General features: G+C 51.7%; 1 protein-coding gene across 2 annotated transcripts; it reads left to right on the forward strand.

The window, feature by feature from the left end:
* The first annotated feature begins 3195 nt into the window (after positions 1-3195).
* GDF7 (growth differentiation factor 7) lies at positions 3196-7013 on the forward strand. 2 transcript variants are annotated; one of them, XM_051810511.1, is made up of 2 exons: positions 3196-3617; positions 6038-7013. In XM_051810511.1, exons 1-2 carry the CDS (start codon positions 3287-3289, stop codon positions 6958-6960), a joined length of 1254 nt encoding a protein of 417 aa, XP_051666471.1. In that variant the 5' UTR covers positions 3196-3286; the 3' UTR covers positions 6961-7013. The 2 variants fall into 2 exon arrangements, with proteins under 2 accessions (XP_051666471.1, XP_051666461.1); XM_051810501.1 differs by lacking the exon at positions 3196-3617 and adding an exon at positions 3646-4095.
* The last annotated feature ends 10616 nt before the right edge of the window (positions 7014-17629 follow it).

Here is a 17629-nt window from a genome sequence, read left to right on the forward strand (position 1 = left end):
TACCCACAGCAGTGGGGAGTGCCCTCAAGAGGAACAAGTCTATTTACTGGTGGAGCTGAACGGACATAAAATCTCCCTCAGTTATATGGGTGTTTTTTTCTGTATAAACTTGCTAATTGAGTTGTAAAATAAAACTGCAGTCCTTCCTCTCCAATTTCTGCTGCTGCAGCAGCGTGCTAATTTGGTTTTGGAAGGGGGCTGGTAGAAGGTGGCTCTTTGCCAGTGTGAAATTATGCGCAAAGGTTTGCAGTGGGAGAGGAGGGAGCCCGTCCTCGGCGCAGGGAAGGACTGGGGGCAGGAGCTGCTGAGCAGGGCTAGAGCGGCTTGGGAAGGTCCTGCAGCTGGGCTGGGCTGGGCTGGGCTGATGGAAATTCAAGAAAGCCCAGAAGGGTTTAAGTGAAGTTGCAATGGATTACAGATGGGAAAGTTAGCGCCTGTGCACCTCAGTAGATGCTGTGTGGTTGAGAGGATGAGCTGTGGGATTTCACATCTACCCTCTGGCATGGCTGGGCAGGATTTGCCTCTTGGGTCTGTGTACCCATGTGTGTGTGGTGTGTGTGTGAGTGTGTGTGAGTGTGCCTTTGGTGTGGGCATGTGTGCCTGGTGTGTGCAGACATGTGTGTCCATGTCTGCTCGGGGTGGTGTGGGTATGCGTGTGCCTGTGTTGGGTCTCCATACAGATGGTGAGGACAGGGATCTGGCTCTCATCACCCAGCAGCACAAAGCTCTGTCACAGGGAAAACTGTGCACAGGAACAAGGATGATGTGGTGCAAACTGATGCAGAGGAACCCACTGGTCAGCTCTGCTGACTTGCACCAGGCGGGGATTTGGCCCTGCTGCCCACACTGGGGGCTGAGAAGAGGACTGGTCTGTAGGGAAAAAAAACCCCTGTGATAAAAAAAAAAAACAGAAGGCACAGCCTGGCTGTCTGTTGCATCAGTGTAACTTTAATTTTTGAAAAACACACAGAAAAAATGCAGTGACAGTTCCAGTCCCAGGGTGAAGCCTGGGGTTCCACATGTTTGGCAGGTACATGCACCTCAACATGCAGGAGGATGTAACGTCTCGGGGGACCCAGGGCATGGACCACATTCACCATTTTTGTGTCTTTCAGTGTTTCACATATAACTGACTGTGTGAAAACAATTCCAGGCAGCAGGCTCCAGAAACCATTGTGAGAAGCCCAGAGGTTTATGGATAGATTTGTCTGCCCATTTTCTAGAATTCAACAGTCCTTCCTGTCCCATCATCCTCCATCCTTCTGCTGATCCCTTTGATCCCTTCTCTGGGCAGCACTGGGAAGGGATCGCTGCCATACCTTTCAGTGGGAACATCAGGAGCACAGTTTGTGACCCTGGAGCTGCTGGTTGAGGTGGGATTGAGTGGGGCAGGGCTAGACAGTGTTTTTCAGCCTTCCCATCTTTGGGAAGAACTGCCCTCAACATTCAGCCCTGCTGCTGCCTGCTCTCATTCTGTGAGGGCACCCGAGTGGGATCTCAGCACCCTGGCCAGGGGGGAGTGAGGCCTCAGGGGCTGGAAGGTCTTGTCAGATGCTTTTAAAAGTGACCTTTAGTGTCTGAAGAGCATCAGGCTGGATTTAATAAGGGACTGACAAAAGAATAACAATTACTAAAGCCTTCCTCTGCCTTCCCTTCCTCTGCCTCCTGCCCCAGCTGGGTTAGGGTTCCTGGTGGTCACTAACTGCTGGGTGGGTGGTGCCAGTGGCAGCGTGCAAGGCCCTGTGGTCTGTGCAGAGTGTGCAAATGCTGTGCAAGCCACACAAACTCTATGTAAAGGCTGTGCAAGCCCTGTGCAAAGGCTGGGCAAAGGCTGGGCAAAGTGTGCAAATGGCTTTGGGCCTGGCCATCCAGCACTGCGAGAGACAGGGATTTCTCGGGATGCGGATTTCTTGGGATGGTGTCATGGGAGCTGTGTCTGTGTCTCTGCACAGTGTGTGCATTCATACCGAGCAAATCCGCTGGTTGGCATTAGAAACTCACTCGTGATACTGTGACAAAGCACCTGTAAAATCACAGCAGAAAGAAATCCGAGAGGTTGCAGTGACAAATGCTCGTGAGAAGCAATTGTTTGGGGGGGGAAAGGGAAAAAAAAAAAAGCCATGTTTGTTTTGGCAAAACACCTACATTCCTTCAAATAAATCATCGCAGCCCTTGTTTTTGTATTTGTGGAGAAATCGCAACAGACATAACCAGGGACTTAAGAGACTTGAAATAACATCCTAGTAAATACCCCACTTTGTTATTTTAATCGAGACCCAAGGAAACATCTGAATTTTACCAAGGAAACCCTCCGTGCGAGGGAAAACATCAGCCCGTAGCCCGGCCGGGGCTTTGTTTTGCTCCGGTGTCGGGCTCCCGAGGCGGAATTGCCGGGGCCGATGGAAGTGCGGGGCAGCCCGGGACAGTCGCTCCGGCTCCCTCGACGCTCCCGGCCCGGCCCCGCAGCCAGCATCACCCCCGCAGGCCAGTCTGGGGGTGAGAAGTCAGCCCAAAATGTGGGGTGACGGTTCCTCAGTCCGAAACAGAGCCGGGGTCTGCCCCACGTCCAGTGTGGGACCGGGACCCCCGCCCCAGTACGGGGTGGCGGGTGACCCCCTCCAATACAGGGTCGCCTCCCATCCGCATCCCCCCTAATTAGGCTGGAGTGACGCCGCGGCACGGGGCTGTGGGACGCAGCTCTCCCCGACAAATGAGGGGTACGGGTGCCCCCACGGGGGGCGCAGGTGCCTCCCACTAGACGGGGCCGGAACCTGCGGGGGTCTCACCTGCCTGGGAAGGCGGGGAGGGGGCCGGGGAGGGAGTGTCCGGGGTGGGGTCTCACCTGCAGGCGGAGGCGGAGCGTGGACGGGGTTTCTCTCACCTGCCGGGGGAGGCAGAGCGGTGTCCGAGGGGACGGTCCGGGGGTTCCCACCTGCAGGTAGAGGCGGGGCGGGGTCGGGAGGGATCCGGGGGTGTCCCACCTGCCAGGGAAGGCGGGGCGGCATCCAGGAGGGTGTCCGGGGGAGTCCCGTCTGCCGGGGGAGGAGGGGCGGGATGCAGGGAGGTGTCCGAGGGGGTCCCACCTGCCGGGGAAGGCGGGGCGGGTCCCGGGGCGCGGGCGGTGCTCGGGCGGGGAGGGGCGAGCGGCCGGCAGGGGGAGCCCCGGCGGCGGCGGGCGAACGAGGAGCGGCGGCGGCGGCGGCGACGGCGGCGGCGAAGACGATGTTCAAAAGCGGGCGGGGAGCGGCGGCGGCAGCAGCTCCGCGCCGAGCCCCGGGCCGCCGCCATGCGCCTCCGCGCCGCCGCCGCCGCCCTCTGCCTCTGCCTGCTGGGCGCCTGCCGCCTCCGCCGCGGGCTGGAGGCCGCCGCCGTGCGCGGCCCGTCGGCGGCCGCTCCCCAGCGACCCTCGGCAGCCGCGCCTTCCTCCGCCTCCTCCTCCTCCGCCGCCGCCGCCGCCTCCCCCTTCTCCTCCCCGCCGCGGAGGGACGGGGCTCTCCGCAACGGCACGGTGGTGCCGCACCACTACATGGTGGCCCTGTACCAGCGCCTGGCCGCCCGCCGCGGCCCCGGCGGCCGCGCCGACACCGTCACGGGCTTCGCGGAGCGGGCGCGCAGCGGTGAGTGCGGGGAGCGCGTCCCCCCGGACCCCACCGTAGGGGATGCTTCGGCTTGGGAACGGGCTTTAGGATGAGGATGGGGTTTGGGAACGGAGACGGGGCTGTGCGTGGATGCGAGGATCGGGCTCCTGCGTGGGAGCAGGGATGGAGTTGCGCATCACTTTGAGCGTGAGTTTGGGGACGTGGTGGCAACGCGGAGAGGGACCTCGCGCGTTGGTCCAAACGCGAGGCTGTGCCTGGGATGGGGTTGTGCGTTGGTTGGGGAACGAGGCTGTGCGTTGGTTTGAGCACGGGGTGGTTGCAGGGGCTGGGGGTAGCTCACGGGATAGAGCTTCGCGGGATAGGGGCTGCGCATCCCGGTTTTTTAACGGAAATGGAACCGTGCGCGAGACCGAGCGTGGGAATGGGGACGAGGACAGTGCTGGGAGTGGGGCTGTGCGTGAGCATAGGGCTGAGGCGACGATAGTGACAGCAAAGGGTTTGTGTCTGGAGCTGGAAAAAGGGATTGCCGATGGAGATGAGCGTGAGGTCGGGGGTGGCGATGGGGTTGCGCGGTCAAAGATGACGCTCGGGGCTGGGGCTGGGGTGGGGGACGGGGTGCGAGGTGCAGCCAGCCGGGCCGGGGCAGGCGGGGCTGCCGGCGGCTCTCGGAACCTCTCGCCACCTGATGCGGGGCCGGCGGCTGCGGCGCAGTTTTGAGGCAGCTTCTCTGCGCGGCATCCCCGGGACCGGGAGCGAGAAGACCCGACAGAGCCTTTGCAGCCCGAAAAACTCCGCAGGGCCTCGCGACGGGCCGGGCGAGGCTGGGGAGGGAGCGCAGCCGCGGTGCTCCGGGGAGCGCTCCAGAGCGGCTCCCGCCGACCCGCCGGCTGAGCTCGGCATCGCGCTCCCCTTCTCCCTCTTCCTCCTCTTTTGCCCTCTTCATATCCGCGGATCTAACGATGATAACACATAAACGCATTTAACGATACATTTTTAACGCGTACATCGCGCACTGCCGCCGAAGTTCGCTCGGCTGGGGAAAAAAAAATAAATTTCCGATCGAATAAAATTAAAAGACAAACTGAAAAGCAGCCCCCAGCCTCCCTGCGGTGCCTATCGCCGGCTGCCCCGGGGTGGGAGAGCGGCGGCTGGTGGTGTGGAGCTCCCCAAGCCCCATCCTCACACCCAGAACGGGCCGTATCCTGCCGGCAGCCTTTGGGGGAAAGGGGTGCTAAAAGCTGATGGGGCAAGGTCAGGGGAGCGAGGTGGGACGCGGGGAAGATGATCCGGTGGGAGGGTGGGCAGTGCCCGGCTTGGGAGAGCCGGGGGAAAACTGCGCATAGGTCCTGGGAAGTTTCAGAGCAAAACGAAACCAGATGAACTCTTCAAAGGGATCTCCTTATCTGCTCTTATCTGCTCCTCATAGGAACGCTAGATCTGCTTTTAAAATAATAATTATAGTAATGACTATAATGAATAATAATAATAAGGATAATAATAACAATAATAGTAGCAGCAGCAGCAGATGACAGGGAGAAGATTGTTTCCCCCCTGGCGGGGGGTGCAGACTGCACCCAGCGGCGCTGCTGGCGCGGGGCGGGGGCTGCGGTGTGGGGATGTCGGGCAGGGCTCTGCCGGCAGCGGCTCAAGAGGCTCGGGCACAGCAGCGATGTTTGCAGCGTGCTCAGGTCAGGTTTCTCGTTAACGAGAGAGAAAATAACAAACAACCCTCGCAGAAGTCATTCATGTCTTCTCCCCAATGTCACCTCCTTTGGTGTTTTTTTTTTTTTTTTTTTTTTAATTCACATTGAGTATATTTAATCAGTGCTAGAAACTGCACAAGTCTGTGTTTGGGCTTTGGATCCACCAAAAACAGTGACAAAGTGAAGCTGGGCTCGCTTTCAGCCTCTAGTGGTGCCTCTATCAGATGTGTGTCTGCGAGGGGAAAATGGAATTTTTCACAGCTTTTTACTTGGAATGGATGGGGCTATGTGTGTGTGTGTGACACTTAGGGCAGAAGAAATTGGTGACCACCTCCTGACTGGGGATGGGACTGTGGCACAGGTTCAGATGGGGCTTCCATGCCAAAACAGAATAGTGATGCAACTGGGGTCAGTGGAACACCTATGAGGAGGCAGAGAAGCCTCCTTGGGACATGGGGAAGAGTGCTGATGAGAAGCCACTTGATTCAGTTGATGCCTCTCTCCCTCTGTACTTTCTCCTTGTTAGTTTTTGGTGCCTCCAGCCAGAGTGACGCTCCTGGATGCAGGACACACAGGCTGTGTCCTGCTGGGATGCTCGGCGAGCCTTGCTGCACGGCAGGATCTTTCCTGTTAGTTCTGTGTCTCTTGCACCTCCATAATGAGAGCTTGGCTTCAGCTTGCTGGGATTTTAATTTTTTTTCCTTTTTTTTTCCCCTTCTGTGTTATCTCTTCCAGATGCCTCCCTATCCGCCTCCGAGCAGCGATACCTCTTCGACATCTCCAGCCTGCCTGAGGCAGAGGAGGTGACGGGCGCAGAGCTGCGGATCCTGCGTGCCCTCCCTGAAAACCGGAGCTTGGCCCTGTCCCCCGAGGGCACCTTCCACCACCTCCTCCTTTCCACCTGCCCAAGCCAGGATGGTCAGGAGCCCCGGCTGCTGGACTCCAGGGCTGCAGACATTTTGGACGCAGGCTCCTCCAGATGGGAGGTTTTTGATGTCTGGGGAGCCTTGCGAGATCGGAGGGAGAGATCTCTCTCGGGCAAGCTGCTGTGCTTCCTGCTGAGGATCGTCTCGGATCAGTCGGGGCAGCTCCTGCCCCCCCGACAACTGGGGTTCAACAAGCCCCAGCCCCAACCCCACGAGCGAGCCCTGCTCGTGGCCTTCTCCCGCACCCAGAGGAAGGAGAATCTCTTCAAGGAGATCCGGGATAAGATCAAGGCCCTGGGCAGCCCCCCATTCCTGGAGCCCCCTGATCCTGGCCAGGAGGTGTATCCCAAGCGGAGGAAGAGAAGGACCACGATTGCTGCCCGGTCTGGGGGCAGAGGCCATGGGAAGAAGGCGAAGACCCGCTGCAGCAGGAAGCCTCTGCACGTGAACTTCAAGGAGCTGGGCTGGGATGACTGGATAATCGCCCCCCTGGATTACGAGGCATATCACTGTGAGGGGGTCTGCGACTTCCCCCTGCGCTCCCACCTGGAGCCCACCAACCATGCCATTATTCAGACCCTGATGAACTCCATGGACCCGGAGTCCACCCCCCCGAGCTGCTGTGTGCCCTCCAAGCTCAGCCCCATCAGCATCCTCTACATAGACTCTGGGAACAATGTGGTTTACAAACAGTACGAGGACATGGTTGTGGAGACGTGTGGCTGCAGGTAGCAATTTCTGCAGCTCTCCTCCTCCTCACCCCTCCCTGCCCTGCCCAGCAGCCCTGCCCCATTTTATATATATAAATATAGATATATATATATAAAATATATATATATATACACATACACATTTTGGTGTGTGCCTTTCCAAAAGCCAAGCTCAGAGCAGGTGTCCCTTGCCTTCCCTGGGCCACCCTGGCCATGAGCCCCCCTGAGGCTGTGAGGCTGATGCCATCTCTGTGCCTTGCCTGCTTCCCGCAGGAAGGGGGGAGTACACAGACTGGCAGAGCCCCCAGGAAATGCCTGTTCTGCCTCTGAGCTCTGCCTGCTAGCCTTGGTTTTCCCAGGTAGAGCTGACACTTTCTTTCCCAAAGGTTTTGGAAAATGTCTGGCCAAAATTGTCTTGGTGGGAATGATGACCTGGGGTTGGGGGGCAGACAGAGTGGTGGCTGTGGGAGAGGAATCTTGTCAGCATCACCTTCTGGCTGGGGCAGTGGGATGGAGGTGAGATGGGAATGCTCATTTATTTGAGTTAAAGGAGTTTTTCTGTCTGCCTTCAAATCACCACCCCAGGTTTTCTGGTGGAAAATCGAGGGATCCCTGGGGGAAGGCAGGGGGTGGAGAACCTGTGGCTGCTGGGGGTTGAAATCATTTGGTCCAGGCCTGCTTGTAGTGGGGAGAGATTTGTGAGTCTGCTGGTGGGGACAGGAAAGAAGGTCCTTGTAACTGGAGGCTAAAGCAATAGTCAGGTCTGAAGTAGAGCTTGAGAGCTTGTGCTGTCAGAAAGATGGGAATGGTCCTGGGAGGTGTTAGCTGGGGATACCCTGGCTCCATGTAGTCCTAAGTGCTGCCCTGTTGTTGATGTCCTGCAGGGGGTATTGGCTGGTGGGTCCCCTCCCTTTCCTGCACAAAACCCCATTTCCAAGGCATACTGGGAACCCGGCATCAGGCCCACAAGTCACACAGATGTCCTCAGCGTGTCTGGAGAGAAACAAAGGTCCTGAGTTCCCCAGGGAAGAGCCATTTTGCTCGGGTTCTTCTTTTTCCAAATAATCTCTATAAAAGCACTAAGCTCCACCCTATCTTCCTTTGGCATCGATTTCCCAGTGAGCTCCATCCCTCCCTGGAGCGCCGGCCTCTCCCCGCTCCATTAAGGAAGCCCGGATCCGCCAGGAACAGACCTTTCCCATGCTGTGGGCTGAATGTCACCCTTGGGGACTGCTACATAAAATGGGGTGCTTTGACCGGTGCTGAAAGGGCTGCAGGATTTTAGTAACTCAGGAGCTGAGTGTAAATTATGCCTTTAAATCAGAGAAACCTCGTATCCATGACAGGGTGTGTTTTGGATGCTGGGAAGTGTTTCTGCTGCACCTCAGTGGCTTTTAGTACCACACTCCAGCTTCATGGCTGAGTTGGCATAGTCCACAGATGTATTTGCACAGACTTTGTGTTTGATGGTTTGTTTTTTTACTGGTGGTCAGAGTGTTGGTGTGTAAACATCAGTGCTTATTAGTAACAGTAGTTTGCTTTTGGAGGAGATAAATCCCTGCTGGAAAATGTGGCATTTTCCCTATATAAAATGAGTTGTTCTCCATGGTAAGGGTGTTCTGGGAAGGCTGAGCCTGGCTGGGGCAGAGAGGGGGTCACCTCAAAGAACTCTACTGAGATCCAAATGATTTCAAGGATCAGAAAAGCCTTGGTGAGGTCCAACAACCACTTCCCCACAAGAAAACAGTGCATCAGCAGGGACTAAATTGTGCACACTGATAATGGTGATAGATCCACTGGACTAACACACCCCAGCTTCCCTCTATCCTCATCCATAGAGGCTTGCTGTGCATCCTCAGGCTGTGCCTGGTAGCAACTCAGGAGAGCAAATGTGGTACCCATAAATCTTGTGTAACCCCCTTGACTCCCGTAGAGCTCCTCTGACTTTACATCCATGTAACCAAGAGGAAAACCCATCTCCCTACCTCAGCATAAATGTAAATATATATTAATGATGTAACTGTCCCCAGGGGGATGCTCAGAGATGGAGGTTGGTAGGGGAGAGAAAGAATCAGGTCCATGCAGGTGGGTTTTCTCCTTGCCGGTGCCTGGGGAGGCTGAGGTGCAACTAGTGGGTGAGGAGGGGTCGTAAGGAGGACTGGTGTCTTTCCTCTGCCCTTTGGCTTTAGCACAGATGGTTTGGGAAGGAGAGTGGCACAGCAGTGCCTGAGTTGCTTGCTCTGGAAACACTGCACCATTTATAAAGTAACCAAGCTTTTGAAGGACCTAATTTTTCAATTGTCATGGGTTGTTTGATAGCTTTTCTCACTGCTGAGACAATATTTTTTAATGTTTTTGTTTCTTTTACCCCCTCCCCTTCCTCCAAATATTTGTGGTGGAGGTTTGTGGGCAGTTCAAATCCAGGCAAGATATATATAGCTCCTGGCAGCCCCTGCTGGCTGGTGGCTCTTGTGAGCCTCAGCCAAAAGGTTGGCCTGAGACCTGCTCCTGTGGGACCGATTCCAAGGGGGTGTTAATACCAGTGACCCTCAGTTCTTGTGGCTTTTGTTCAGCCACAGCTGCAGGGAACAGACAGATGTCACACACCTCAGGCCTGGAGGTGGCTGACAGGGAGCAGGGCGATGGGTTGGATCTTGCAGTGCTTCACCTCGACCCCAGTGCTGTGCGCTGTGCTCTGCTGAGGCTCTGTCCTGAACCCCACCGTGGCTTTGCTGGTCCTGGGGGGAAAACCAGTGGCTCAGTTGCTGCAGTTTTGTAGCGTGGATCGCTACAGTAAATGAAAGGATTTGGTGAGAGCGCAGAGGCTGCTGCTGGTGGTGATGCCATCCATGGTTTTGCCCATGTGGGAATCAGTCCTGGCTCTCCTGGCTGCAGGTACCTCTTCCAGAACGGGCATGTTTGGTGGGACAGCAAACTTCAGCCCCCTGAGGTGAGCCCAGCAGCAGTGGGGCCCTTTGTGCTCGCACCCCTGGCGACACTGCTGTGCCAGCTGCTCTTTTAAAGGAGCACCTGTTCCTTTCCTGGGCAGACAACCTCTGGAGGACAACAGGAGGGAAAAGGATGGAGTCAGACCCTCTTTCTGTTTGCCTCACAAGATGGAAGGCAGCCAGGGGCTGCTCCAAGGTGATGTGTATGAGTTGTTGCAGCCCTGCCATGTTGGGGAGCAACACAGGGGCATGTCAACAAAGGGCACAAAGCAGTAAATCCTGCCTGTGGAGGCAGGTAAGTGGGGCACTGGCTGCAGGATGGTGGCAACCCAGCCCAGCCCTCATCTCTGAAGCTGGTCCTCGGCTGAGCATCACCCTCTAAGGCCATAGAAACGGTCCAGGAAAAATGTATTTCTGATCAGTTGCCTCTTGCCTGAGCTGATTTTTGACCACATGTAAACTTTATGAGACTAGAGGTTGAACATGGACAAATATGAATTCAGTAGGCTCAGAGTGATTTTAATGGATAATTATAGGTTCTTATTCTGCAGTATTTATACAACCTTTCCAGTTAAAAAAAAACCAGTTTCCATGCAGTGTATATTCTCCTGGAGGATTTGTTTGACCTTGAGCACCATTTTTATCTGCAGGATATAATTACAGTGAAACTAGAAATATTAAGCATTTGAAAAAGACTATGTATCTATGCTTAACTGGCTCCTTCCCCTCAGACACGTGAATGTAATCGTGCAGGAGCAGGGAAACATGGACCAATCCCATTTAACTTGGAAGCGCTGGGGCTGTGATTCAGGGAAGCACACCTGGTTGGGACAGGACTGGTGTGTGTGCCTTGAGCTCTGTAAAACCAAAGCCTGTGCTTAAGCCATTGCCAGCAGTGCTCCATAGCAGGAATAGTCAAAAGCAAAATGGCTTTATTCCTAGTTTAACTGCCTAGTGACCAGGGGTGCTTTTGGCCTAGAAATAATTCCTCAAAATCACAGATTTCATCCTTTTTTCTTCTAAGGAATAATTAATTTTTAATTCTCTTAAAACAGGGCTTTTGTCTAACCACACACCCCATTTTTTTTTTAACGTATTTCCAGTCCAATGATAGAAGGGAAATTACTATCCTCTGGAAGAGAGAAGGGTGTTCATATGGAAAAGGGCTTGATTCAGGCTTGTAGCATCTTCTCCCTGGCATATTTGTGTTGAATCTGGTCAGCACTGGTAGACAGAGCCACGTTTTCTTTGCCTGTTGGCTGATGCTTGGCATACTCATAAGGAAAAGACTGCAAAGGTATTAAAAGTGAAGCCCAAGCCTTGAGCCCTCTGCTCAAGTTCGAGTGCCAGTGACTCCTGGGTGTTTTTGCACCGTGTGGGTTTTAACTCAGGTTGTGGTTACACAGCTGTCACTGGGCGATGCTGCACTGATTTATCGGTCACACTCCTGTTGCAAAACAAGCAGCTCCTTTTACAGTTTTAAGCCTTATGCCACAAACCCAAAAGTGGTATTTAGGGACAGTCACCTGTGCTGGCCCCCACGTAACAGCAGGCACATGCTCTGCTGTTGGCAGCACTGCCTCTCCAGGGAGAGACAGAGAGACTGGGGCATCACTTAGGACCCCTGGGGGATGTGGGTCCTAGGGGGCTGCAGCAGGGCAAATGGAGCAGAGCACCTTGGAGTGCTGATGGGATGCCACAGCTTTGCTCTCCAGACTTAACAGTTTTGCCATGAGCTTCGTTTTTTTGTGCTTGTCTTCATAGCAGCATTTGCAGTTGCATCAAAACCCCCATGACCTATGTTAATGTGACAGATACGTCATAAATACCAATCCAGCTCATACTCTTATTGGAACAAACCTGGTGGGAAATGTCAAGGTTTCCTGCCAAGCATGTAGCGAGCTCTGAAATCCAAGTGCCTTCTCCTTTGTCTGTGCTGGAACAGCAGGTCCATGTGCCAGGGAGAAAAAAACCTAAGTGGGGCAACAGCAATGAGAATCTGAGTATTTCAGAGGTTGTCACCTGAAATGGGGCGGTACCACTGGGTTTGAAAGATGGTCAGACTGAAAGGCTGTCACATGAACCTTGGCTGGATGGTCCCACCACATTGCTTGCTGTGTCCCCTGTCCTGTGTGCAACTGCAGTTATGGTGTGAATTTTTCTCTCTTCACATCACACTCTGGGAGGTGAGTGGGTGGGAAAACCCGTGTGGGCAAAACCAAGCACTGGTCTTTGAGAGCAGTGTGGTTCTTCTTTTAAGTCACCATGACCAGCAGATGGAGAGACTACGTGGAATCAGAACAGCTCCTCTGGCATCAGGGATCCCTTTATGGCTATGTGGGACCTGAATGGAGACTCCTGCTGAGTGACAGGAGCAGAGTATAGCAGTATGTTCACTGTGGGAATGCATCCTCCCTGAAAACACAACAAGTTGGGGGCTAACTGTTCATGGACGGGTTGTTGGTGATGGTCAGCAGCCTGTGACCTTGTGTGGTTGTGGGAGAGTTTTATCTTTGAATTAATGACTGGTAAAAGAGCAAGGTGTTCCACCAGGGTGGTGTGTGTGACACCTTTCAATTTTGTCATAAACTGGTTTATGTCTTCCAAGGTAAAACCAGCTGCATTCAACTTTTTGAAGCTCCTTATTCCTAGTACAGAGTGTTGTGAGATACACAGAGGTGCAAAGATGTCTCTGAAAATCACTTTCACCCTATCAGTCAGTGTTCTGGGCCTTTGAAAAATGACCAAAATTTGGAACTCCTGCTGGTGTAACCCACTGACCAAGGAGCCAGAGCCCACTCTACATCTGAAAGGATATTTTACATCCTTGCACCTCAAGACACAAGTAGCCCAGGTGGCTGCTTTTTCCTGGCAACAGTACCCAAACAGCCCCTGAATTTTCCATGTTGGAGAGGAGCCTGATGTCAGTGGTGATGGAAAGGAGCACATGGGCGGGCTGGCAGATGCACTGTGTTTAACTCTGGCTGAATGGACTAGGGTAGGAAACTTGGGCAGCAGAGCATTTTCATGGAACTGGTATTGAAACATCTTAAACCAAAACTCAATTCATTCCCAGAAATGGCTGAAAACAAAACCTGCCCATTTTCAGTGGTTTTTCAACAAGTTTTGCTCTTCGTTTTTCTGTCATCACCACTTAATAGTGCATTCATACATTTTGTAAGGTCGTTTTTCTGCTTTGGTACTGGTGTTCATGCTTTGGGTTTTCAGGATGGGGAATGCAGACTTGCTGTGGTGTTTGGTGAGGGTAGGATGGGGGGGAAGGGAAGACTGAGCCTCAGCAGCAGGAGGATGGGGGTCAGTCTGTGCCCTCGAGTAGGGGACAGTGAGAAGATGGGTCTGGCAGGGTTGAAAACGGTGGGAGGAGGGGACTTGCTCATGATGGGTCCCACACTCATGTGCTTTGCTGATGGTACATGGGAGAGTTTGGGTCTCCCCTCCCCTGCTCTTTGCCACAGTGTCAACCTATGCTGGTGCCACCCTGGTCTCCATCATCCGGAATGAGATGCAGAGACTGGACCAAGCCTGGCCTCCCTGGGAGCTGTGGCATCCTGTTGGTCCCAGGTTTTGGGGAGATGGTAATGTTCCCTGTGGTGTTTCATGAATTTCCTCCATCATGCCTTGGTGGAGAGAGAGGAGGGGAGCAGTAGGGAAAAAACAAGAGGCAAATGTTGGGGCTGCTTTGGTGCCAAGCTGGTCATCCTAGGGAGCTGTGTGCCAGCTGTGTGCTGGGAACTGCTGAGTACCAAGGGGCTCACAGAAGCTCAGCCATTAGTAGCAGAGTATGAAGCAGCATCCACAGGCCAGGAAAAGGGATGGTCAGACATGGAGGGACTGGGCTGTAGTCCTTGAAGAGGTGCTGGAGTTAAGTGGGTGTGTAGGTGGTCATCAGCTGGGGAAGAGCCACTTTGTAAGGGCAGCTCATCCCCTCCTTGCTCAAGGAGGGGAAGGATCATTCTGGTTGCATTCATCCCACGTGCTCTGAGTAATGAACCTTTTAAAGAAGAGTCTGAGTTCCTGAGGTGTTGAACATCCAGTGCTCTCATGTGCTTCAGACGAAGCCATGTTTGTGCAGTGCCTTTGCAGATCAAGCTCTGACAGCCTGAGGAGCAGGTGGGGGCTGTGCCCAACTGGAGTCACCAGCTCCGTCTTGCACTGTGGCTCTCCACTGGGAAAGCTGGTGGAGATGCTGCTCACAAGAACTGGGCATATGTCTGTGCAGGACAGACCTGCTCTGCTCCTGGTCCTCCCTGTTTTGGATGCAGCAGGAGCAATGTTGATCCAGTTTGCTCAGTCCCTCCATGTCCCATCATCATGTGCTCTGTTTCTCAAGCCAAGTCAACACTATCTGGAGTTCCTTTGACAAAACAAGCCTCTCTGCTGGTCAGTCATGGTTTTATTTATATGTTCTTTTCTTTGATTAGAAAGGAAAATATCAAAAAATGAAAAAGGACTCGAGTTTCCAATAGCTGTATCTGTAGTAGTTATGAATTTTGAAGCAATACTCATATCCCTGTGTGTGCCTCTGAACTATCCATTTATTTGTTCAACTTTTTCAGGTCTGAGTGTGTGAAATATCTCTAAAGAAGATAGCTCTGTACGTGATGGTGTAAATGCATTGTTTGTATGTATCTAAAGTTTAAATAGATTGTACATATGGGATTGTAAATGAACTGTAAACAGCAATCTATATTTTCTTGAATATATTATATAGCAGTATATATTTGTTAAATAAGTATTCTTGTATACTCTTCAATAACCTTTTTAATATTTTGTACAGATAAGTTTATTAAATATTTTATTGATAAATAGACCTCTGCAAGGTTTTTTTTTCTTTTGGAGACTTGTGCCTGTGTCCTGAAACCAGATACCAGAACAGCCTTCGTAAGTCATCTTTACTCCCTGGTCTACCTAAGGTGTTAAAACCGAAAATGAAATACCCATTCATTTTAAACTGTCTTCCTATGCAGCCACAGTTATTTTCCAATAAATAAACTCACAGCACAGTGAGTGTTTGTGATGGATTTATCATCAAAATGTACATCCCTTTCTTCCTTGTGGTCATGAATTCAGTTCAATTGCCTTGACTGCCGTGGGTCTGGTAGTTTCCTGTTAGGTATCCCTGGTACACGATACATCACTTGATGTACCTGAGAGATTAGGCTGCTAATTACCATGGCAGAAAATGCTTTATCAAAGTTTGCTTTTCACTGAATATTGGTTTTTATAAGTCCATTATTCCTGGTTTCAAAGTATTTTTTTAATAGCTTTGTAAAGCACCCTGTGACATGAAATCCTTTTGCATTTATAGTAGTTGAACTTCAGAAGTTCTCTGCTTTTATCAAGAAAGCAGGGAATCAGCAAGATGAGTTTGATCCATCACATTAGATAAGTGTGTCATGCACGTTGAGAAATGGGCTGTCACATAGTGACATGGTCTTTTTCTCACCTGCTTTCACTGGGACATTACAGTGGCAAACCCAGAAGTTTGAGGGAGAGTTGCTTTAGTACATTCTCCTGCAGTGGACATACCAAAATACCTTGGAGACAATGAGTGAAGGTAATAAATAGGGTTGTGACTGCCTCTGCTACATCCCTATGCACACGATACTGAGAAGATGCAGGTGTGGAGCAAGGCACATTTGGAAGAATGGAAGAAGTCTTCAAGGCATCAGGTTATGTGTTTTAGACATAGCAGAGCCAACCTCAGCTTTCAAGACCCAAGAGAAACACATGGAGAACTGAAAAGAGACATTTCCTGAAGGACTTAATTCTTACAAGACTGATATTTTCTAGACTGTCCCTTCCTCTTAAGCACACCCACAAATATATGGCTCAGTTGGGGTGAGGCATGGTCATTTCTATTCCCAGTGGCATGTGGAATGACAGACCATGCATGAGTCAATTTTTAGGCAGTTTTCTGCATCCTCACATGCCCATTTATGGTCCCACTGGCTGAGGGGATCTTTCAGTACAAGTTCTCCAGTAGGCACGCAGAGGGAAGCAGGATGGCATTTGCCTCCATGTGCCCCTGTCCACTCTATGAGCAGTTTTACAGGAATGTGTTATCTTAACAAGTTATTTTCAACAGAACATTGAGGGATGAGAGCAAATGGTTATTCACAGACTTCCCACCATGTCTTCACTGAAACCAGTGGGAGTGGTGGGTTTGTGTTCAGTGGAGACAGGTTTTTAGTCCACAGCACTTCAGACTACTCATGTGATTGACAACATAAACTAGTCAGTTTATATCTGAAGAGAAATCAAAGGCACAGCAAAGACAAGGGAGATGTGCAAGGTCACAAAAGGGTACAATGGAAGAAAGTGCAGACCACTGTTAAAACAGGACATGGCCTGACTTGGACACCTGGTGACTTTAACCCTAAAGCAAATGCCCAAGTCCCTCAGGTAGTAAAAAAACAAGTTGGTGCCTTCCAGGACCTCAAGACAGAGATCTGGTACCCCCTACATTTGGATATCTAAGTTAGACCAGACAGGGAATTTAGACATCCATTTTGGGAGCACTGCTTTATGAACTGCCAAGCTCAATTTTGCTTGGAGCACCAGTTTTCCTCTTAGCAACTAATCCAAAGCCCAGTGAAATTGGTTTTAATGTCTGTAATAACCTCAGCAGGTTTTGGACCAGGCTTAACTGAGGCCTCTCATGTACCATCCCACACTGTTCTCCATAACACAGCCCAATCTAGAGGTGCTTGGGGAGATCACTGGGACATGTGCTGGTGTGAGGCTCAAGTGCAGTCCCGAAGTATTCTAATAGGAGAACTTCATCTTGTTTTCAATAACCGATACTAGGCAGGCATGTTTTCATTGCTATGAAAACAAATCCATAGGAATCCATCTGCACTAAACTGTCCTATTTTGGTGCAAACTAGTAAGGATACGAGGATAAAAGGAAACTCATGTCTTGCACGTAGTATTTTTGTACTGAAGCAATTTGTTCATGTCATGGCCCCTCTGTTGCCTGAGTCTCAGTCAATCAATCACTTGGGTCTCCCTAAGCCTATGTGCAATCCTGTTGACTTTATTGAGGCAGTACTGGGGCTGGGTCACTGGATGATTAACATCCTGTGGGTTTATTTTGTGGGTGAGAATACATGTTATTTCCTAATAAACACAGATGAGTTGCAGTACCCCCTGCATGATGAGAGCAGATGATGTTAGCAATTCAAAGCATTTATATTCTGTAAATGGTATTCCTGTATCCTGTAAGTTAGATTGGAATAGCTGGATCCTTATCAAATTGTAAGGGTACCTGTTAAGGAAAAGGAGTAGCTGAGTCCTGACACTGGGAAAGCCCATTTTTTTCCAATTCCAAGCCACCTCACCTTCATGGATTTGTCCCAATGCATGAAGCACAGTGTATTTCAAAGCTTGGGGGCTTTGAGATGAGTTTGTTGACGATGTTCACAAACTGAGAGGTCTGGGGGCACCCCCCACTGCCTCTTTCAGTGTGAATTGCATTAAATAGGATGGCAAAAGATATCCTTCAAGTGTCTGACTGGCAAACCCTGCAGTCAGGTACAGTCAGATGTTTTAAACAAAATCCTGTGTTTTATCAGCCGCTGCAAACTACTTTCCACAACACAGCTATTTTCCTGCGAGCACGTTCCTGCAACAGGCAAGACCTAGGCCACTGACTGTCAGCTTAAGCACTCTGAAACAGTTTTTAATCAAACCTCTCCCTGCTGTCCCATCTGAGCACAC

This window comes from Manacus candei, unplaced genomic scaffold (genome assembly GCF_025592945.1).
Source record: "Manacus candei isolate 608988 ecotype Guabito, Panama unplaced genomic scaffold, ASM2559294v1 h1tg000007l, whole genome shotgun sequence".
NCBI classification, from domain to species: Eukaryota; Metazoa; Chordata; class Aves; order Passeriformes; family Pipridae; genus Manacus; species Manacus candei.